Source organism: Hippocampus zosterae, chromosome 8 (genome assembly GCF_025434085.1).
Source record: "Hippocampus zosterae strain Florida chromosome 8, ASM2543408v3, whole genome shotgun sequence".
Taxonomy (NCBI): Eukaryota; Metazoa; Chordata; class Actinopteri; order Syngnathiformes; family Syngnathidae; genus Hippocampus; species Hippocampus zosterae.
Window position 1 is genome coordinate 20201479 of NC_067458.1, and position 22330 is coordinate 20223808.

The window sequence follows — 22330 nt, forward strand, 5'->3', positions numbered from 1 at the left end:
ACATACCTAAGTGGAACAGGAAGACGCCCAAGCTCCACCGGTGCACGCATGACCTGCAAACAAACAAAGGTTATTGTATACTTTTATGAGTAGGAACATGTATCCATCCATTTTCTAATCTGTTCATCGCCACAAGGATCGCGGGCATTCTAAATTGTCCCAGTGTGTAAATTTTAATGGCTGTCCGTGTGCTGTTATTGGCTGGCAACCAGTTGTGTGTAAATAAAAAATAAACCTATGGTCTCGCTTGACCTGCACCAACAGGTGGTTGTTTAGTCCTTACCGTGTCCCCCTTTAGTAACGTGGAGCTATAATTCCACATTTAAAACATTGTTTTATTTCAAGCCTCGTGTTTCAATGCACGTTTCCCCCAAAATTCTGCGCGTTAACGCGGAGCTATAATTCCACATTTATAACATTGTTTTATTTCAAGCCTCGTGTTTTCATGCACGTTTCCCCCAAATTCTGCGCGTGCGTTTGGGATATTTATGATGTAATCTTTAAAATCGATAAACTATATGCATTTACTTTTAACGATAAAGTAGCGTTTTTTGCCCCCACAAAATAACAAAATGGATACTTCACTTGAAGCCTAAGGTACGCATGCATCACAATATTTTTCTTACCTGTTGATGGCTGGTCATAACGCCTAAATCCGCGTTGGTAAAATCCAAAGGTCTGTGCAACTTTGCGCTGGTCATCCTCAACCGATGTCTCGTCGCTACTAACGGCGTTCCTATTATTGAGGCCTCTAAAAATACATCCCAAAATATTGCGGCCTCCCGAAATTAGCCAATCACGACGAGGATTGGGGTCTCCTTTGTGCGTCACATTGGCGCACGTATTACGCACTTGACGGTTAATCAAAGAGCGGTGTCGCACATGCTAATGAGCACAAGATGGCCAACTAACGGCCGGAAGTCGTCCGCGAGCCGCTTCCAATTTTGAGCAAAAAATGCGTTCTTTTCTGTGTGTTAAACACACTAAAACAAAAACAAAAAAAGTCAAGAAAAAGAATTGCTGTACGTTCCGTGGCCATCACGATGCGGTGAGTCTTCTCGCCGGGATACTCGAACTGGCCGCCATTTTGAGTGCCAAGATGGGTTATACTGTATTTGAAGTGGACCCCAACCCGGGGATGTTAAAACCTGTAACAACGTTTCAGCGACTTTAGATTGATACAATTTAAAATATACATGTGACTCGTAAGCGTCCCATTTTGAATGTCGCCCCAGGTAAATGTCAAATAATCAACAAATTGGAATATGAGGGGGTGGGGGGACTGTTTCGAATCCTTAAATTATAATATGGTAAAAAAAAATTTTGGTCCTCTTTTGTACTAAAATTCATGTCACAAGGATATTTTATTGTTCAGCAAGATCCAGAACTCGTAAGAGTTAGATTTAATCACGTCAGGTCCACATCGTGATGTGTCGGATGTTACCAGTCTTTCTCTTTGAAGTCTACTGAACACTAGACGTTATTTCAGCGCATATTCGACGCCGATTGACTGTTTTGTTAGCCCGCTAGCTAAGGTCGTTAGCTTTAGCTGCCGCGGCTCTTTCGCGCGGGGAAGCGGCCCGTGACGTAATAAAGAGGGGGGGATATAAGGGGTGGGGGGGACGCAAAATGCCGCTCATCACGGTGAACAAGTTGAATAAAAACTTCGCGACCCGATAAGATGGCAAGCGTCGAGTGGGACCTGCTTTTGGAAGTCATCAACGCTGACCTAAATCAACAGGTAGAGGGAAGATTCAATCACAACTTTTATTGGGGAAAAACGACGCAAACGTTTTGAGGCAAGAATATAAATTCACTAAAGTTGTCATAAAATTCACATTACTGCCTGCTTTTTTTCCAATCTAAGGTGGGGGATCTAATGTTATTTTCTGTCTGAATAAAGTGTACTCTTTATTCAGACAGAATAATTTATTTCCGTATTTACAAATACTTTGCTGCAGTAACATCTACATTTCCTCTCTGCGGGATAAGGACTATCCTCTTTTAAATCAGGTCGAATGGTGTTTTCTATGACGAGTAACAGCCAGATGGGAATGAACATTAAATTATGAACGATACACAAACAAAACTTTTAGGAGCACTCGTGCAAACATGAGGCTTGAAATAGTCGAAATGATAGTGTTTTAAAAACATATATACAAGGACTCACAGTTGCATGTTCCTGTTACCACTAAATGTTAATAACAAGCAAGTTATTAAATATTTCTATTTCTATTTTTGCAGGTCAACGTTACACCTGCAGCGGTGAACCAAATGCCTGCTGAAGCTCTGTAAGTCTCACACAAACACACCAACATGATATTTGCATCTTCACACACACTTATTGTTGTCTCATGTGTGTGTGTGTGTGAGTAGTGATGGCCAGCTTGTAGTGTTGGCACAGGACTCCTTATTTCTCCCTCCTCCACCACCACCAACACGACCTCCTCCTCCAAAAGCCACGAACTTTGTTTCCCCCGACAGGATAAAGAGGAAAACAGCAGCTCAGGATTCCACCGGGCCCTACATAAAGAAGCCCCTAAATGCCTTCATGCTCTTCATGAAGGAGCAGCGGCCTGTGGTCAAGGCCCAGTTCCTTCATGAAAACAGCGCTGCGGTCAACAAGATCATGGGGCAAATGGTGATTTTTGTGTTTGCACCACGTTATCGTTTGACACAAATGCATGTGCTGACACAGTGATCGCATCCACAGTGGAAGTCGCTGAGCCTGGAACAGCAGCAGAAATACTACGAGGAATCCGAGCGGCTCAACAGAATCCACGCCAGCACATACCCGGGCTGGTCCTGCAGCGACAATTACGTAAGCCCTCTTTTTTTCCCCTCATTTTCACAAAAGTCAACAAATTTGTCCAATGCCATTTTTGTGCGTAATGCACGATGGTTTCTTCTGGTCCAGGGCAAAAAGAAAAAAAGAGTGTGGGGAAGCGCAGCCACCGGTTTCAACAATCGGAGCAGTAAGTACGCCTTTTCCAATAGTTTTCGTTCTACCTGCAGGCCAGCCACTTAATTTGGTTGCACCTCGAGCTCCAAAATTCTGCCTTGCTACGTTTTGCTCATGCAGGTGCATTTCCGTACATTAGCATTTCACTTCAGTGGTTCCATTCAAAAAGTGAATTTCATAAAATGAAATATGGCATGGTCCCCCCCCCCCCCACACCGCCAAAAATTTAAAAAAAACAGTCACCCCAAAAAACTCCCATCACAAAAGAAACACTCCCAAATAATTTTGAATCGAAACATTAGATTTGATATTGCATTCTAAAAAGTGTTGTCGTGCTAAAATAAACGAAACGATTTAAACTAAATAAATTCAACGTTAATGAAGCCGCACATGTTGTAAGCCAAGGGTGTCATCTTCCCTCAGAGGGCTGTTGAGCGTGAAACCAAAGAAATGTTTATTCATCACATCGTATTACTTTTACACAAAAAAAAAAAACGGTAACTCACTTGTGTTGAAATCAGTCAAGTATTTGTTCTATTATTGCTCGAGTATAAACAGGGTAACAAAATTATTGCACAATGTCACTGACAATTATTTCGGAAGACAATTTGAAATTTTGGTACAGATTTAAGAAAGGACCATGGAAGTTGACAGATGATTTGCTTTCGCGGGCCACATAAAATGATGTCGCAGGCAAGATTTGTCCTCCGGGCCTTGACTTTGACACCTGTGTTGTAAACGATGTCAATGTTACGCCGCTGTCTTTAATCTCCACGAGGTAACCACAATACTCGAAAAATATCTTGATCGTATGATGCGGTGCACCTGTACACGTTGTAAGAGGAGCTGATCACATCTCACCTTTGATCTTTCGGTTCGTCCTTGTCACCAGTGTTAAGACAAAAATATGAATTGTACGACGAGGTTACATTTGACAATAAAGTGTTGTTTTGAAGATGAAAGGCAAATTTGACATCAAAGAGTAACATTGAAGACTTTGAAGATCCAAATATATTGACTTGTGACTTAAATGAGGTATCAAAAAAAGGTTAAAAAAAGACTTGTTTCTTAAATATATATATATAGTATATTGAAAATGCCAATAATTCTCTTCATATTAGGATTTTAAAACGATGGCATTATTTTTGTGGAAATTATGACTAATAAATAATCTGTTTTTTCAATTTTAAAATATATGACCACATTCTCATATGAGCTTGACTCTCATCTATAAAAGATTAAACTTTTTGTCCCAAAGATATATTAATTTAGAAAAAATATTTAAAAACATATGCATTACTTCTTGTAAATATTATTTCTTTAATCTGAAATACAAGTGTATATCAATTTTTGTGTTAATGTTAAAAATTTAATCTAAAAATGGACATCTTTTCATCACAAAAATAGGCAACTTTTTTTTTTATTTTAATTTTTTTCTAAAATAATGACAATTGTTTAATCTTGAAAATATGAAACCTTATTGTCTTATTAGAATATAACTTTTAAACTCTTGTAAATATACAGATTCATTACCCTGGTATTACATTAATCTGAAAGAAAACTTTCTAAAAAATATTATGGTGATTTGCTTCATAACTTGTTTTACAATTTATTCTAGTTAGTAGCGTAACATTATTCGAATTGATCAACGCTACTAATATTCCACTTTCATTTTGTAACATTTGTTTTTTTTTTTGTTGCACATTTCCCTCTAACCTGTAAAGTGAATTGAAATCGACACAATCTTTTGCGTTTGCAGCACCTGCACCTGAGCTCCCTGCGCTGGTACGCGCGCCGTCCGCATCAAGCTGCAACTGGCATGAGGCGCCCCAGGTAGAACCCACTTCTGTCCCGTTTACATTGGGAGCCTCACTGGTGACCTATGTCCCCTTGTCCTCCTCGCCTTCGCCCGCATCCTCCTGCCCCACCTACACTCGGTTGTAGGACACCACGAGGCGGACGCTTGAGCTATGCAATGGAATCCAGTCGAAATCATTTTGAGACGTACCTGTGGGTGTCTCGGACGAACTTTTCCAGGTGCTGGATCCATGTCATTGCCTCAAATTGTTGTACCTCGTGAGGACTCATGTCCACATCCACATCTTCACCCTCTGTGGCAGACCAAAGACAAGGACCACAAAAGCTGTTTTTAAATTTTCCAACAGGATTCTCTTTAAAAAAAAAAAAAAAAGCAAACAATAATAACATCATACACGTTTTGCTTGTGTTTGCTGGATTTGCTTTAGGTCACCTACAAGAAAAGTTTTTTATTTTTTATAGTTTTGAGTGTTCTTTTTTTGTATACTGTACATATTTTTTTCTCTCCATATAATGTACAAATGTGTTCTTCCTAACGGACGTTCTTGGGAGTTTTGGCTTGTTCATACATATAGAAATTGCGTGTTCAGTTTATTTCTGTCAGTCATTTTTTATGAAGTTTTTATTAAAAACGTATTAAAAACAAAAATGTTTGGGTGTGAGGTATTTTTGGCATTTAATTTTATTCCAAATGTATTGAACAACCAACATCTTTTGGGTGCCTATTGAAGTTTTGTGGAAGTTTTGTGGGCGATTGTGAGGAGTTTCTCTTTCCCTGACCCACATTAGGTGGAGGCCCACGGCCATTATTTACATTCCCTTCACTTATGTGGTGTGTTTTAAACTGTACAAGTGCTATTGTATTTGTTTTATTGCAGTGCATATTGTATTTACTTTTTATTCCAATGGGGAAAGATGACGTGATTAGTTTGAACTGGAAGTATTGTCAAAGAACGATTTAAACTTGTAACTTGTCAGTTAGGGTACCACGATTGTAAATGATGCCTTCAGGTACATCTCGGGAAAAATTGACTTGTTTGAAAGGCTGAAAGGTGAATGTGTGCGTGTGAGTGACCGAGTGAGATTGTCGACATCGCAGTGTAGTGAAAATCAATTTTAAAATGGCAAAGGCTGTAATTTGGAGGCTTTGGTTTTATGCATGTGTGTATTTATTTATATACTGTAACGTCTAGATCAGTGCTTAAAAAGGGTTGTCCACATGTTTACATATCAATTGTTTCATGAAACGTGAACGTTATGATTGAGTAACTTGTTCGCGTAGTTTACACATTTGTTTGATATAATTTATTTTTCTGAAGTTGTCTTCGTGACCGCAAGACGAAAGTGTTTCGCAAAAACATCGGTTGAATTACTTAAACTGTCTTTTATTTTAATTTACTTTAATTAAGTTTTAATTTATTTTCATTTGCCTTTGTTTTCAAAAGCATGTACGTGTATATAATAAAGTGGGTATTTATTGTAACAGATTAATTTATTGCTTGTCTCACAAATATTGAAGCAGTTTCAATGGCAAGTCGCAAATTCGTCGTGTGACATTTAAAGTGTTGCGTGCGTTGGCTCCAAGCTTGGTGGAACCAGTTTGTTGTGGTTGAACTTTTCCCTCCGACGCTTCCAATTTTACCGTTCCTCCTTTTAGGTGTTCTCTCAACTTCAGTAACCGCCACACAGGTAGATATTGTCAACTATTTAGGATATTCGCAAGAGCTACGTGGTCGTAAAGGGATTTTAAAAAAGCGTTCTGTCGTTTGCTGTTCTTGTGTGTGTGTGTGTGCTGAAATGTAACCTTGTGCCCTACTTGTGAACTCGTCTGTCAAACTTTTGCTAACTCATTCCGCAAGCGGGACATTTACGAAGCGGCGCTTGCTTTGTTTGCATACGAAGCGGACGGCTTCCATATAAAAGCGTCTTTCGACACGATAGTGTGAGTTTGTGAGTTTAACTCGGCGATAGTCGCTCTCGTTAGCAGCAGTTAGCCGCGCTATGCTAAGCGGTGGGCGTGGCCAAACTCAAGTTTCCTTGACAACAGCGCGGAAGTTTGCGCTCATTTGACCAACCCTAAAAGACAAGTACGACCGCTTGTAATGCGGGTGTGTCACATGCTTGACACTGACATGTGTCACGTCTTCCGAACAGTACTGCGGCACAAGACTTGACCGGGTGGTATTTCCGGAAACTTCTGCCTTTTGTATTTGGAGACACTCAACGGAGGAGAGTGAGGCACAGGAGCGAGCGTTGGCAGCATGGCCACCGACCAGGAACCCCCGTTCAGCGTCAAGCTGGCCCAGCTGCTGCTGCTCTCCACCTACTGGGGAATGCAGATATGGGTCACCTTCATTTCAAGTCAGTGCCACACCCACACCCACACCCACGCGACACACAGCAGGGTTTCGACATAACAGGAGTGCCGATATCCGGACCTCGAAAGCTCTTATGCAGCTTGTATTAGACACTGTCATGTCCCTAAATATTAGCTTTTGTGTTTTTATCGTTCGCATAGGTCGTTTATTTTTCCATTTGCTTTTGACTGGAAATGACATCGCAGTTGCTGAGGTAACGGCCAGGCATGGCTTCAGAAAACAGGTGGAAAACGGTTCGGTCACATGGCATTCGTAAGCAGAGCCGTTATTGGCCGTGACAGGAATGGAATGTCATTTTCAGTCGGCGGCAAGTGGCAACATGGCTGACCTCTCAAGACGGATAAAAATGGCTGGCTTGAAAGCGCATACAGACTGCACGCATTTGGAAAAATTATGAACCAAATTGTAGCTGTCAGAGAAACGTCACATCGCCGACATTATTAAAGAAAAAACGTTGCATTGTCAAAACATTATTTTTCAAGACAATTAAAAAAAAAACGCGACACAGCGATGTAACGATTTTTCACTGACAATGCATAACTTGCTGTTGTACCCTAACAGGTTTTGTGATGGACAACCACCTGAACAGGCACACGTACGGCTTCATTCAGAGCCGCCTGGTCCCCTTCTACCTTCACCTGGGCTCGGCTTGCGCCTTCTTCAACCTCACAATCTTCGCAGTGTACCATCCCAGCGACCTGCTCGACGAGCGAGAGGCCTTCCAAGTGGGTTCTCTGCACAGCCCCCCCCCCAACTCCCCTCGGGTGTCGCACAGTATAACTCAGACACCGCCTTGATTGATGGGACAACTTGCGTGCGCTGGCATCTTTCCCCGTTGAATTGTTTCTAAAACAAAGTCCTCCGTTGTCTTTCAATATGCAATATTTGTAATTCTGACGTCACACGCTTGCTATTGCAAGCAACAAAGGGGCATTCAGGTTGCTTTCACGACGCAGGAACAGGCACACACACATACACTATGCCATTTGGCACGTTAATCTTTTTTTTTGGGGGGGGGGCATTTTTGTAAAGCTTTCTTGATCTTGAGGAGACAAATTTGAAATCAACCCCCACCCCCATACGCTCCCATTGACGAGCATAATTGTCGATGACGTTTTTTTTTCTACACGGGTGTGGGAGGGGCAGCGTTTGCTGCCGCGCCACTGTAAATTCCTAACTTGGAAACAACTTTATTGATGTCCCGCTTTTTGATGAGATCAGCTCAAATGGATCTTGAAAAAGTCAAAATACTCAAAAATTGTATCGTTTACGCCACCTCAACGTATCGCAGCCACCTCGGGTGCATCAATGTCCACAGGAACAAGGACACCATTTTATTTTTTTAAAGCGTCCGTCTTCTCCCCCCTAAACCATGACAGATCTTCATCTTCTTCGTGTCGGTGACGGTGGCGGCGATCAACGCCCAGTGGTTCGGCCAGATGACGTCGGAGATCATGGCCGACATGCACCTGGTGGAGCAGGCGTGCGGCCTGGGCCAGGACATCGGCCTGTCGTCCAACCGCGAGGCCTACGCCAAGCTGTGCCAGACCGACGCCAAGTACCGCCACCTGAGCGGGCGCCTGCGCCTCTACCGGCTGCTTTCGTCCCTCTGCAACGTGTGCTGCGTGGCCTGCAACTTCTACAGCCTCAGCTACATGGCTGAAAACCTCAGCACGCTGTAAGAAGCGGCCCCAAGTTGTCTATTTCATACCTCCTTTTCTCACCGTACCTTTACGTGTTCACGCGCCAGCTCGAGTCTTCGTAGACAAAACGGCGAAACACTCCCCCCCCCCCCCCCCCCCCGAGTGCTGCAATTGGGACCCGAACCAAAAATGTTCCCTGGGAAATTGGCGGCCTTCGCAGAAGCGTACCCGGTGATGGCAAAGTCGAGATTTGGTTGCATAAGTGTGCACACCCGTTAAAAGGAAGTGGCACCGTGTTCAAAATGAACCAATCACATTCAAATTTATGTTCAAGGAGCTTGAGCTCACACCTGCCGCCATTTTCTGTACGAGCTGATTTCGTAAGCTTTTACTGAGATTTTATTTTTATTTTAAGCAATAGCGTTACGCTTTCATGCCAACATTGACTGTTATTTAGACCGGTTCATCCCTCGTCTTACCTTGACTAAGGCCCCAGTTTCAGTTGAAGAAAAACAGCCGTAGTTAACGTTAAAATATTTTCTCCATGAAAATGACTTCATAAAATTACAACTACTTAGAAGTCAAAGACGGAGGGTTTAGCGTACTTTCAAAACTGGAATGTGTCAGTCAGCCGTAAGCTTTGTGAGAAGCAATTTTGCCTTTTGAACAAGAGTGTCGTCGCCGTGAACACATGCTGCTCAGTCCTGCTTCTCCTGTTTGGGCGCAACTGACAACCGACAAGCTGAGCATGTTTTTCTTTCTTTCCTTCGCTGCCGCTTTAGTTTGAAGTTGAGGATAATTTTCCAATTTGAAGTATTAACTTTTTTTTTTTTAAGTAAGTAAAAGTAATTTGCATACTCACCGTTAATTTTGATGACAGGTGTGCCATGGCATCAAATCTCTTCACTGCTTATTTTTTTTTTTCCCGTTTGTATTCCGTTCTCTGATGCGGATTTATTGCCGCTCTAGCCATGTTGCACTTAGCAGCGAGGGAGCAGATAAAAGCATTGCTCAAACCACCGAGTCCAATATACGGTTCCGTCATCACGATTACTCTTCTGTGAAAGCGACATTCAAGAAAATAGAAAGGCAGTAAAATCCCAAGATATCTTGTGTGATATCATCAGAGACGTGCGTGCCCCTAACACTACATCACAAAGTCAATTTGTGCTTTTTGTGGGGAATCATCACACTTCTTTCGGCCGCATCATAAACGATACAAAACACGTGAGATCATACGTGACGATAGGTTCACCCTCTTAAAGCTCATTTAACCCCGCCCCCAAAATGTGAGACTTTCAGTTTCAGAGGTTATCGACACGTTTCTTGAAAGGTTTTCTTGATACTGATATGTGAGATTTGGTTTGAACTCTGAAGATAAGCCAGTTTGTTGGAATGTGCAATGCATGATGGGAAAACCACAGCAGAGCTTGTGTAAATAAATGTTAGGTGAAGGAGATTTGGAAAAATATGACAGATGGAAGGCAAAAACAATGCAATTTAAGATTTTTATTTTTTCTCCACTGAATTGTATTTGTAGATGTGAGGTGTCAGTGCTTTTTTTGTGTGAATTACAAATTTGTACAATCTTGTGGATTTAATCGCGTTCCGCTTCACTATTTGGCTCGCAGTGCTCAGGAAAACGTTTCTTCACTTGATGTGACTTTGTAACTACTGAGGGATTTTTAATTTTGTGGTGGACAGTGTACAGTTGAGACTGACTTTGAAAACAATCTTTACTTGGTGTCATTTGTACTTTTATTTTTGGCAGTTTATTAAAATAAACAAATAAACCAAAAGGCCAACTGTGAAACGTGTCTCATGATTCTTTTAAAACGTGTCCACAAACGTCAGCTTGACTCAAGCGGATCCGAGAATCAAGAATTTGAAACAGCAAATTGGAAAAAGACCAAAAAGGCTCATCTTTTAATTCAATGACAGTGTTGTGTCCAAGGACCGGCAACCCGAGGCCAAGGCCGAGGACCAAGGACTTGACTCCAAGACCAAGGCTGAGGACCAAGGACCGCCTCTCGGTCCTCGAGCCGGTCCTTGGCCTCGACCGGCTCATCTCTGTTCCATGACAGGAACAAATGTTACAATGGAAAGCATTTTTGTAAAAAAAAAAAAATTAAAAGTACAGTACCATAGCCACACTTTGAATGAAATGCGTTCTTTTAAACCAAAATACAATTGATTTAAAAAAAAAAAAACATTCATACCTTCAAAAAAAAAAAAAAAAAAGCTAACAAATATTAAAACCATCAATTTTTATTCGAGGTGTGAGGCGGGCTGATCAGACGACAACAGCTCACCACATGACCACACGCACGTCCACATTCTGTAGCACGAACTGATCAGGCTAAAAGTAAACATTTCTTTTTCCACTTTGTACCGATGTTATAACAGTGCATGTCCAAAAAAAACAACAACATGGTAACAGACTAAAAACATGCTAACGTGACATTGTAAACTGGTCGGAGATAGACGTCTCACAATTGATAATTAATTGATCGAATTCATAAAATTGCCCATATCCTTTGGAATTTCAGCCTCCGAAGAGTAAATAATGGGATTTTAAGAGACATTGGCAGACCACCCTGCTTTTATTTTGGAAAACAATTTGCCTAGTTCCTGACATTGTTACAGACCAAACCAGGAAGTGGATCAATCCATTTACGAGAGAGAGGGGTGTGTCCATCTCTTACGAAAATAATGGCTATTTGCAACCGTCGCCAAGAAATAGCCCACAACTCTGCGCAGTAATGGTGGGCGGGGGTATTTTGCACTAAACTTTAAAGCAAAATTCTTTATCTGATTAATTTTTGGAATTATCGATCCAATAATAAAAACATGAATTAAAAACTATTCTCGGCCACCACGGGTGCAGGAAAACAAAGCAGATGTCAGCTGTCATAATTTGGATACAAATGTGGATTCTTTGATTTGGTTAGCTCAAGAGTGCGAACGGATATTATTATTATGGAGCATAATTTCTGACATGAATAAAATGCTGGCGGCTCATGACAACACTTGACAGGGAGGGCGAGAAACAGCAGGCACCTCTTGTGTGCGTTTCTCCAGTAAAATGTCTATAAAAGTTCCATAAATATTTTTCCCTTCTCAAAACTTAAAAAAATAGGAAGACTACTGTCTCTTTAAAAAAAAACTAAGAATAATCGTAACCCTCTTTGCCAATGATGATTCTGAACTATCAGTTCCTCCTCAAAACATAAAGCGTTTCAAAGAAGGACACGCGCATGAGCAAGAGGAAACAGAATCCAGCGTCATACAACCACCTTGCCCTTGATGTCCATTTTGGTGCTTTCGCTGAAATTGCTGGGCTGCTCCTCGCGCAGCGTGATGTACGAATATACCAGGCTGGCTGCGATGCTGCCGGCACAAAAGTCATGCGCATGTCACAACATATGAAAGCCGCAATACAGAAATGCCTCATATTATATATATATATATATATATATATATATATTTCTTTCGACACACTTAAATTAATGCAACCAAGTTAAACGCACAATATTAGGAGCAATAGATATCACCATTTTATAAATAGTGTAAAATACATCTTGAGACTGCCCCCCCACCCCCCAAAAAGTAGGATTACAGCAAATGATAACCAATAATTTTCAACAAAAACTAAGCCATTCTGAAATACTTTTTTTTCTTTACAATTTTGACACAATCTCAAACAAAATTGTTATGCCGCCATCCTGTGTTCGATAGTGGAATTACACAGAATTAAACACGATTACTTTTTAAATATGGTATAATGGTGTGACGTCACTAAGTAGAAAAAAGTCTGCATCATGAGGGGAAAACCCCCGCAGGAATGACATTCAACTCTAGCCGTGCGTTTTTTAGTCCTATCTGTCCATCCATTTTCAAACGCGCTGATCCTCGCGGGGTTGCGGGTGAGGTGGAGACTATTTAGTCGTACATCTAAATAAATAATTTCATCACCAAAAGCCCTCTCTCAGTTTTGTTTTCGTTCCGTTTGATTATCGACAATGTCGCTTTTCTGCTTGACATATTTGATACAAACATGCTTATATTGTGACAGAACGCAGTCTTCTGCGGGTCTCGAAAGATCACTCCAAATGCTCTAAAATGGCGGACAATTTTGGGAACTTGGCTTTGAAAATGTTTTTTTTTTTTAATTCTTTAAGATGTTAAAAAATCATCCCCTGCTTTAGAACAAACACAGTGTTCCGTACCTTATGTTCAAACCTATGAAGTTGGTCCAGGAGAAGATGTAGTCGCCAATGAACACCATTCCAATGTATGTCACCAGGACATTCTGAAAAAGGAGTGGGAGGTGGTCAATTTTGCCTTGGCAGTGCAACCTCGAAAACGAAGCTCACCTTGTTTGGATTTCAAAAGCTCAATTTCCCCTTGGCGTGTTTTAATATGTGTGTGTGTTTTTTTTAATGGTCGAACCAACCACGACACTAAACAAATGTATGTGAGCTTGTAAATGTAAAACACCACTGACTGATAAAATTTGCATCTGTTGCTGACTTTTAACAACATATTTGAACACTAAAGACAACGGTTTTCAGGTGTCTGATCTGTATACTCCACCCCCAAAATTAAAAGAATAAGAATAAAATAAAATTCGGCAGCTTAGTTTGACTTTGAGTTTCATCACCAAATTACCTGTAGGACGTCTATGTATTATACTGACCCCTGGTGGTCAAAGCGTGCACAGCAGATATGCAAACTGAATTCAATCGTCAGATGGCCGGCCATTCATCAGTTTGTTAGTCCGTCAGTATTCGACCCGCCCAGTCGGTCTGAAATATTGACGGAAACGCAATGACGGACTGACGACGTCACCTTTGGAAATCATTAACAAACGTTTAATTTCTGATATTTAGTATTTATATTTAGATACTTAGTATTTGGTTCATTTGTGATTAGCTGCGTCATTAATTTGCTGATCCGATTAATGACTTGTAAATGATGACATTGCACGATGTAGTGTCCGTTTATCTGTGGTGGGCTGACACAAATGAATTTTGCGATTTAGATTTAGGCGCCCCCTTAAATATGCAACCACCGTATGATATTGTAAATTTCCCCAGTGTGGGACGAATAAAGGATATCTTATCTTATATTCATTTTATTATCCCCTCCCCGGAGATGGTATCGATTCTGAATGATTTGACAAGAGAGGTATCGCTTGTACTGCCGCTCACCTTAATGCAGCCCAATATGGTGGTAGTAAGTGCAGAGTTGTAGTGTGTACAAAACACAATGGAGTACATGAGGACAAACCTGCGCACACGCAAAAGAGGGCAAAAAGTTGGTCATATTAAATGTGTATGAACGCACACACGATGAAATACTACAATTAGTACTCCCAAAGAGCTTGCAAATAGTTTGTAAGGTTTATCAAATGTAAAATTATTCCACTGGTGACTCATTGTAAATACCTTCTACTCTTGCCATCCAAAGTACGTTTTTATTGTTTTGTTGCCATTATGTGATTGGATGAGCAAGACAAGACAGGGGGGGGGGGGGGCAATTGTTTGGTGAGGGCGTTGACAACTGAGAAAATATCAAGGACATCGTCCATAACTCAAACTCAAAGTAACTATGATCACCTTAAGCGTCTCCCCCCCAAAAAACAAAACAAAAAGAAAGTTGTTTAACCCCTCGTGGGCACGCACGTCACATAGCCACCCTCTTCTTACCCCATAACGCAGGACAGGAAGAACTGTATGAGGAAGAACACGTCAGACCAGCCGTCGTAGTCCATGGCCTGTTCACACACAAACATCTGAACTTTTAAAACGATAGACTGCAGGGACTAGCAACGCGCAGTGACTTCATGAAAAAAAAAAAAGTACATAATGGGCAGCTTTGTCTTTCTCACTTAACGGGGCCTCATACGGGAAAAGCAGCAGAGGCTAGCCAGCTTGCCCGTGAACAAGAAAGCGCTCTCACGGGCGCACGTACGAGCACGGAACTCTCTCGAAGGAAGTCCGCCTCCCGACGTTTTCACTCTGGCTTACCTTTTGGATGTCCCCAGTCATGTGAGCCAGCAGTAGAGTGGGTAAGATCATAAATAATGCGTTGTAATACACCAAGCCGTATTTGCCCAGCTCCTGTGGAACACATAAACAAGAGAGGAAATGTAACATTGGGTTTTAGTGCAAAAAACGGGAGACCAAAAATGGTTGAGCTCAGACTGGCACCCGCCATCGCCGTTTCCTAATTGTGTTGACGCACCCATCGAGTTGCGGTTTGAAACTTCCGACTTTGAACTTTTTACTTTAAAATGACTTACTTTAAATAGACTCCTGCATTGTTTGGGATCGCTTTTGGTTTACAGTACTGCCTGATTTTGTCAGTGTCAGTTGTTTTGTTTTTTTCCTAACTTTTACGATAGTTGTGTCTGTTTTGTTCCATTTCTTTTTTTTAATGGCTTTCATCAGTCATATTTTTGTTCCATTTTTACGCAAGTCTGAGACAGCCGCAGTCTACAACTATACTCATGCAGTCATAAAGTCAAAAGTGGAGAAAATATATTTTTTTTTGTTGTTTTTTTTTTCTCTTTCTACATACATTCTTGCTGCTGGAGGCTGTAAATTTCCCCAGTGTGGGACGAATAAAGGATATCTTATTTTATCTTATTTGTATGAAAAACACCCAAGTCGGGAAAGCCAAACGGTTACATGAAAAACAAAAACCACCCCGAATAAGCGTACGGCCTTACGTTATCAAATTTGAAACCTTGCATGTCAAGACTGTAAACTGATTGTCACAAATGTAGACAGTAAGTATCTGCAAATATGGCAAGTTTGTATTTTTTTAATGCCAAAACACCCAAGTTAACAGTTAAAATAACATACCCAGTCAAAGAATGCAGAGTTATTTGAGGACAGATGAAGGACAGGTCGCCTCATCTCCTTCCCAAAAGGCCATAACCACACCGCGCCTCCCCCCTCAGCAAAAACAATGACTGCTATTCACAGGCAGTCACCGCCACATACCTTGGCCTCCAATTTCTGCTTGACGAAAGCACCGTTGGCCGCCGTAAGCACATCATTGAGGAGGATGCAGACGTAGCCTTGCAGGTCGAAGGACATGTCGGCGCTGTGAAACACAATTGTGTTGATGTCCTTGGAAGGACAGACGTACAGTACGAGAACACGTTTTCATAACAAGGGCGCATTCACTTTGTAATTCATACAGATTAACGTTCTGTGATTCTTATGAACACTAGTGGTAGACGTGCCGGTGAGGAAACGAATTGACGGTTAGCCGCGCAAGTTAGCTGGTTATCAGACTCGGTAGCGAGTCTCTCGTGTTTTTTATTTCGCCAATAATAGATAAGATTACTCTCATAGCTGTTTGCAAATGTTCATTTCAAAACATTATTGTGTGACTAATGCAGTTGAAAATAACTAATTCATTTACCTCGCAGCGATGAAGGCCCCAAGTATCATTGCAAAGACCGTCAGCTGGACTGACTTGGAGAATTTCTTCCTGTCAAAGTGAGGAATAGACGTGAAACCCAATCTCCAGCCCAAAATGAAGCTCAAATACTAAGTGCTTACTTGAGCAGGAATCCCTCAGCCAACATCGTGAACAAGATGGAGAATCTCCTGAGCACAGTAAACATCGGCAAGCTGGTGCAAACAAGAGTAGTATAGTCAAATAAAAGTATGGATTCGAATTCACTTCCATCCAACCACTGATATCTTACTTGAGCCTTTTGGTTCCATACAGACCACTAATCTGATTGCCCACATATAGGAGAGGTAGGGGAAATGTCTAAAGAAGGAAGAAAAAAAAGTGGAGGTGTAATTTAACTACAGATGCAAAAGAAGGCTTAAGAACACAATGGACAGGTGGTTTTGGTTTCACCTTGAGAGGTACTTTCTTATCCAAGTCTGGGAAGCTGATCACCCTCGCTGCCTTGGCCACCCGCAGGACAACCACCGTCGCCAACATCTGCACACACACACGCACACGTTCGAGGAAAAACAGCTGCATCTCAGCTACAAGTCAATGACACATGTGTTTAGTGGAAATTGTTGCGAAACTCACTTGACCAATCCCAACGCATATCGACGAAGGGAACCTGTGAACATGGAGGTCCGTGAGTGCAGATAAAATCAGCTAAAAGTGTGTTAAATGTACTCCAAAGTTACACCTTGTGAGAGTGGAAGGTGGCCATTTAAACGGCAACATCCAAAGTTGCCTTGAGCTAACCTGGCTAATAACTTAGCTTGGGTTCTCTCGCGCCGACTTACCGGTAGTTGGTGAGCACGCTCTTGTTCACCATGACGATGACGAACGAACTGAGAGCGTAAAAGCCGGCGGCTAACAACTTCAAGACCACCGTCGGAGGTTTGTCCGCCATCCCCGAGGAGTTTCATTCCGCACTGTGGACTGTCAGCCTCGGCCGCCCTGCCATTGAGTCGCTGCCTGCCTGGCAAGCGTGCACGCAAGCAAGTACGCGAGTACGCAAGTGCGTAACCGCGACTCTTCCGCACTCATTTTACCCGCCCCCAGAAACGTTTACATCAACCACTGTATCCGTACATTATGCATTTAATATCCCAGAAATGTCAAAAGTGGGGTTGGTGAAGATAACCTTGAGATATAGGGTTTCATAGGGGAAGTATGTCGCGTTTTTAACACGCTTCTATATTGTGACACAAGACTTTAGCCCTTACTAAAAAGCAGACTGGGGGTGGACGCACACGTGATCTCAGTATCCAATCACAATGTAGGCTTCAAGCCGCGGACCAGCTGACCGACGCGTCTACCTGGCGGCCATATTGGCAGGGGCGACTTTCCCGTCAGTCAACGCATCCATCCATCCATTTTCTAATCCGGTTATTTTCAAGAGGGCCCCAGGCGTGCTGGAGCCTGTATTTAGAACACATAGACAAACATTCACACTCATGGTCACACCTAAGCGGGAATTTAGAGTGTTCAATTTAACTCCCATGCATGTTTTTGGAATGTGGGACGAAACGGGAGGACCCGGTGAAAACCCAGGCATGGGGAGAACATGCAAACTCCACACAGGAAGACCAGGACCTGGTATCGAACCATGCACCGTGAGGTCGACCGACATGCTAACTAGTTGACTGATTTTCTAAAAAAATGTAAAAGTTTTAGAAATCAGCATCTCTGATTAAAATTTGCTTTTGGGCAGTGTCATTGGATGTTAATTTTGTGACCTGCCTGCTGACCTGACCTTGCACAAAGGCCCGTGTGTATTTTGGCAGGTGTCAGCGGTCTGCCACGTCTGATAAGAAGCGCGTTGCTTTGCGGGCGCCACGTTGTCAGAAGTGAGAGAACCCTTCGTGAACATGTCAGGACTCAATGCCTCTCTGGGCTACTTTGTGGCGTGCGTGGTTTTGGCGGGCTCGCTGCAGGCACCTCTGAAAAGGTGGCCGCGGCTTGCCTTCCTATCCGAGTTGTCGTCGTCGTTCATGTTAGTGGCGTGCCGGCTGGAGGTTCAAACCATCGTGGAGGTGGGTGAGTGGGCCGGGGGCTTGGGCCCGGACGTGACGCTGACCATTTTGTTGGCGGTACTACTGGTCCACGGTGCGGTCTGTGGCGACCATTCGGGGAATCCAAACGTGAGCGCGATAAAGTTCCTTCAGCTGGACGCCGCGGCACTGGCCACCGTCCTGGCCCTCGCTTCCCAATTCCTGGGGGCCCACCTGGCAATGCTGGCGGCGGAGTACTACTGGAGCCTGGAGCTGACCGACATGCACATGATCAAGAACCTGATGGCCAGCGAGTGCAGCACGTCGTTGCTGGTCTCACCCATACAGGGCTTCTTCACCGAGGGAGTGTGCGCGTTCCTCTTTCACCTGGTGCACCTCTTCCTGAGACGGAGGAGCGCCCTCGTCCGGGTGCCCGCGGGAGCCATATTACTCACCTTCCTGTCACACATAGGTATGCAGACAGGTGTCCTGTATTTTAGCGTAGCGATTCTCAAAATGTGGTACAAGTAGTCGTAGTATTTAATTTTTTTTAATCAAGTACGGTACGTTTTTGATTTTTTGCATCTATAGCACATTATGTTAGTTCTAAAGTACAGTAAAAAATTTTTTTAATTCAATTCGGTAACAGGAAATGTGCTTTTTATGACTACAGCTTTAGCCTCTGCCTTTTTTCATGACTGCATTTGGCAATTATATGTTACTTGAAGAGCGAAATATTTTTTGAGGTGAAAATTTTGGAAAATAATTGCGTGATAGCTCCGGTTTCCTCCCACATTCCAAAAATATGCATGGCAGGCTGATTGAACACTCTAAATTGTCCCTAGGTGTGAGTGTGAGCGTGGATGGTTGTTCGTCTATGTGTGCCCTGCGATTGGCTGGCAACCGATTCAGGGTGTCCCCCGCCTACTGCCCGGAGACGGCTGGGATGGGCTCCAGCACCCCCGACCCTAGTGAGGATCAGGCGGTACGGAAGATGAATGAATGAATGAATTGCGTGATAAATAAATCTTATTTTTGGTGGGGAGAAAATGTGTTTTTTTTTAAACTTTCAAAAGGTTTTAGGGGAAAAGTTGGATATTTTTGAAAATATAGCGAAAAGAAATATTACTTTTGATTAAAAAGAGCTGCGTATATTTGACCAAAAATGTCATATTTGATTTTTAAAAATCTGACTTTGGTGTAAAAAGTCACACTTTAAAACATTTTTTTTTTTTGAAAAAAAATTTTTTTCAAGGTTTTCTTTGGAAGAATGAAAAAAAACTGAAAACGGAATCTGCCAATGATATGTACATTATATTTGAGAACATAAGCCATATTTTTGAAAACAAAAAACAAAAACAAACAAAAAAACAACAACTACATTTCATGTCTAAACTGTGATGAAATAATAATGCAATGTTTTTTCCCTTTGCAGCCAAAGGTTACACATCATCTTACATCAATCCCTCGCTAGCTTACGGCCTCACTTTCTACTGCTCTGGATTCACCTTTGCAGAATACGCGCTCGTCTACTGGCTGGCCCCCATCACAGGTAAACTGCATTCACGTACATACCGTCTGCGTGTGTGCGTGTATATTTTGCAGAGTGTCTGCCCATCTATCCAGCGTTACGCCCACAAAAGTGAGTCTGTGTGCATTTTCCAGGAATGATCTTGGCCCTCCTTTTGTACATGGGCCACATCCCAAGGATCTTTGCCAAGAACCTGCTCTATTTTCACAAGACACGTTTCCGGGCGCCAAAAGGAGGAGAAAAAGAGAAGAAGAAGAAATGAACGCCATTCCGTTTAGTTTTTTTGTCTTTTTTCTTTCTTAACAACATTCAAATGCTACATGAAATCGAGAATAAACAAATGTTGCTCGTTTTCAATAAAGCTAATTTGAAAAAAAAAATGATGGGTAGGGTGTGGAATCTTTGCTTTGGCCTGACCACACAAACAGAAAATACCCAAGATTTTCAAGAAGGAAAAAAAACCTCTCTCACCCTTTCTCTTTTTGAGGGGAATGTCATTCATTTTTGAAAAAAAAAATTAAAAATTGATAACATTTTATGCACGTTTCTCCAAGGATGATGAGGGATATTAAAAATAACAACGGCGATAACCTGTTCAAGTTACCATGAAGCGGATTTCAATAAATAAAATGACGTTGATTTTTCAGTTGTGGTATAACAAAAGGTTTGTAAACTTGTATTACACTCCATCATGGAGGTGTTTGCTCAACAGTGGCTGTACTTGTGCTGGGGTTGGAAGAATCGGGCCGAGCAGTTTTGCTCTTTTTGGGCTGACTTTGAACAGGTGCATTTTGATCTGTGGAAAGGAAGCAACAAAAATATAAGTGATAAATATTATGTTTTTGTTTTATCGAGGGGAAAATCCGTACCACTTTTGCTCGGATGGATATTTTTTTTTCTGAACGCAATTCATTCACATAAATGCAGGGATCCACGTTACATACAAAAAATGAGATATAACCTGGCTGTTTTTGTTGAGCCTGAGATTCCGGTCGGTCCTGCCATAAACAATAATCCGGATTGTTCAATAGGGACTTGCTCTGCTTACAGCTGAGACAGCGTAGAACTGTGATGCGCCTCTTCTTGCCCCTTTTCCCTGGCAGAGGTGCAACCATAATAAAAGTTATCATCAGTCAACAACATCTAGTTTGATTCCTTGAGGTGGGGGGGGGGGGGGGGCTGGGTAAGTGGGGCTTACGTTGTCTGGCTGTTGCTGTCAAACCTGGGACGAGTAGGGTATAACACTTCTTGCATATTGTTCTTTTCACGGATGGATCTCTGCAGAAATTAAAATTGCAATTTGAGATTAAGTTGGAATATTATCCTAACAATTATTTATTATAAAGTTTTTGAGGCAAATAAGTAAGGTTTTCGTGAAGTAATATTTTTATGTAAAAAAAATACATTTTAGTAGAAATGATGGAATGAAAACATTTTGTGTTTCCCATGGAAAAGAAAAAATGTTGCAATTTCAGGAACAAATACATGATTTGGTTTTTAAAAAATCAGAAAAAGTTGTAAAATTCATAAAAAGAACAATACGTACATTTTGTGAGAAAAAAAATGCAATATTTTCAAAATCCATATCTGAGAAAACATTTTCAAGAAAAAAAAGACAGAGGAAAAAAGGTCGGATAAGATTTTGAAAAAGCTACAGGAAGTTGTCATCATTTATAACTTCGCCTTCAAAACAAAACGGTTTTCGGAGGCCGCTATCGCTAACTTACTGTCGCAGAACGAGACGTCTTGCTATAGTCCGCTGAGTAAAGCAGTAGAAACGGGCCAGCTCCACGTTATTCGGGGTTTGGTTCAAAACACAATGAGCAGCCTGTCAAAAAAAGAGGAAAAAGTGACAGCACATCGATGGAGCGAAACCAACTACTGTAGCTTGTAATAAGCGGCCAGCTATTTGGAAACAAGTTCCTATTCTGAATGTTTTCACTGACCTGGTAGAGATAATTCAGTCTAAGGTACGCTTCTTTATCCTTAACGTGCCCAGACATGACACAAAAATGCTGTGAAATAATCTAAAAGCGTCTGGTCAATTCTGTTTTTTGTGTCCGTGGTCGAACGACGTTTTAATCCTTCTCTTAAGCGATTCAATACAGCATCCGAGTATTTCTTGTCAAAATAAAAGCGAAAGCTAATCGGCGGTCACATTTCTCAAAAGTTAAAATGTTTATTATGAAGTCGTATATTGTCTTCAGACTATAGACGTATGAGAAAATGTATGCAGATTTTCAGGAAAAAAAATCTGTATGCTCTACATAGATTAAAAAAAGGCAAATGTTTTGGAGAGAATTAGTATTTTCTTTCACTAAGTACATATATTTGAGAGCTAACAAATACATTTGAGAAAAGTATTTTTGGAAAAAATAACTAATCAAAACGGCATTGTCAAAAAAGTATACCTTCAGCGAAAAGATTTGCATGAAATGTGTATATTTTTTTTTTGAGGAAAAAAACATTCAATTTCCAGAAAAAAATGTATTATTGGCAAAATTTTACATTTTTGAGTTTCTTTT

At 41.6% G+C, this 22330-nt stretch overlaps 5 protein-coding genes and 1 long non-coding RNA gene across 10 annotated transcripts; 3 read left to right on the top strand and 3 right to left on the bottom strand.

Moving 5' to 3' along the window:
* Positions 1-7: 7 nt before the first annotated feature.
* Positions 8-7012, bottom strand: LOC127605587 (uncharacterized). Of its 2 annotated transcripts, none has more exons than XR_007963617.1 (3): positions 6913-7012; positions 4725-5073; positions 8-53 (listed from the first exon to the last, which is right to left on the bottom strand). It is a non-coding gene; the product is annotated as an uncharacterized LOC127605587 (long non-coding RNA). The 2 variants fall into 2 exon arrangements; XR_007963616.1 differs by lacking the exon at positions 8-53 and having other exon boundaries at positions 4759-4890; positions 4971-5073.
* LOC127605573 (transcription factor 7-like 1) lies at positions 393-4906 on the top strand. 3 transcript variants are annotated; one of them, XM_052073198.1, is made up of 6 exons: positions 393-1048; positions 2245-2291; positions 2377-2641; positions 2714-2821; positions 2918-2975; positions 4722-4906. In XM_052073198.1, the coding sequence occupies exons 1-6, from the start codon at positions 956-958 to the stop codon at positions 4904-4906; spliced, it is 756 nt and encodes a 251-aa protein (XP_051929158.1). In that variant the 5' UTR covers positions 393-955. The 3 variants fall into 3 exon arrangements, with proteins under 3 accessions (XP_051929158.1, XP_051929157.1, XP_051929159.1); XM_052073197.1 differs by having other exon boundaries at positions 2714-2975; XM_052073199.1 differs by having other exon boundaries at positions 2485-2641; positions 2714-2975.
* On the top strand, positions 6239-10029 carry si:ch211-121a2.4 (transmembrane protein 205). Of its 2 annotated transcripts, XM_052073208.1 has the most exons (4): positions 6239-6469; positions 6935-7141; positions 7720-7883; positions 8538-10029. In XM_052073208.1, exons 2-4 carry the CDS (start codon positions 7042-7044, stop codon positions 8838-8840), a joined length of 567 nt encoding a protein of 188 aa, XP_051929168.1. In that variant the 5' UTR covers positions 6239-6469; positions 6935-7041; the 3' UTR covers positions 8841-10029. The 2 variants fall into 2 exon arrangements, with proteins under 2 accessions (XP_051929168.1, XP_051929169.1); XM_052073209.1 differs by lacking the exon at positions 6239-6469 and having other exon boundaries at positions 6495-7141.
* LOC127605569 (UDP-N-acetylglucosamine/UDP-glucose/GDP-mannose transporter-like) lies at positions 9651-17810 on the bottom strand. The gene is made up of 12 exons (XM_052073188.1): positions 17081-17810; positions 16875-16908; positions 16692-16778; positions 16531-16598; positions 16382-16453; positions 16242-16310; positions 15815-15917; positions 14834-14926; positions 14513-14580; positions 14015-14093; positions 13031-13113; positions 9651-12191 (listed from the first exon to the last, which is right to left on the bottom strand). The coding sequence occupies exons 1-12, from the start codon at positions 17188-17190 to the stop codon at positions 12086-12088; spliced, it is 972 nt and encodes a 323-aa protein (XP_051929148.1). The 5' UTR covers positions 17191-17810; the 3' UTR covers positions 9651-12085.
* A 20-nt stretch (positions 17811-17830) lies between these two features.
* Positions 17831-20329, top strand: aqp12 (aquaporin 12). Its single transcript, XM_052073200.1, has 3 exons — positions 17831-18746; positions 19710-19826; positions 19940-20329. Exons 1-3 carry the CDS (start codon positions 18152-18154, stop codon positions 20065-20067), a joined length of 840 nt encoding a protein of 279 aa, XP_051929160.1. The 5' UTR covers positions 17831-18151; the 3' UTR covers positions 20068-20329.
* On the bottom strand, positions 20315-21922 carry rpp21 (ribonuclease P 21 subunit). Its single transcript, XM_052073211.1, has 5 exons — positions 21752-21922; positions 21533-21633; positions 21004-21083; positions 20767-20901; positions 20315-20601 (listed from the first exon to the last, which is right to left on the bottom strand). The coding sequence occupies exons 1-5, from the start codon at positions 21806-21808 to the stop codon at positions 20495-20497; spliced, it is 480 nt and encodes a 159-aa protein (XP_051929171.1). The 5' UTR covers positions 21809-21922; the 3' UTR covers positions 20315-20494.
* Between the last annotated feature and the right edge of the window lie 408 nt (positions 21923-22330).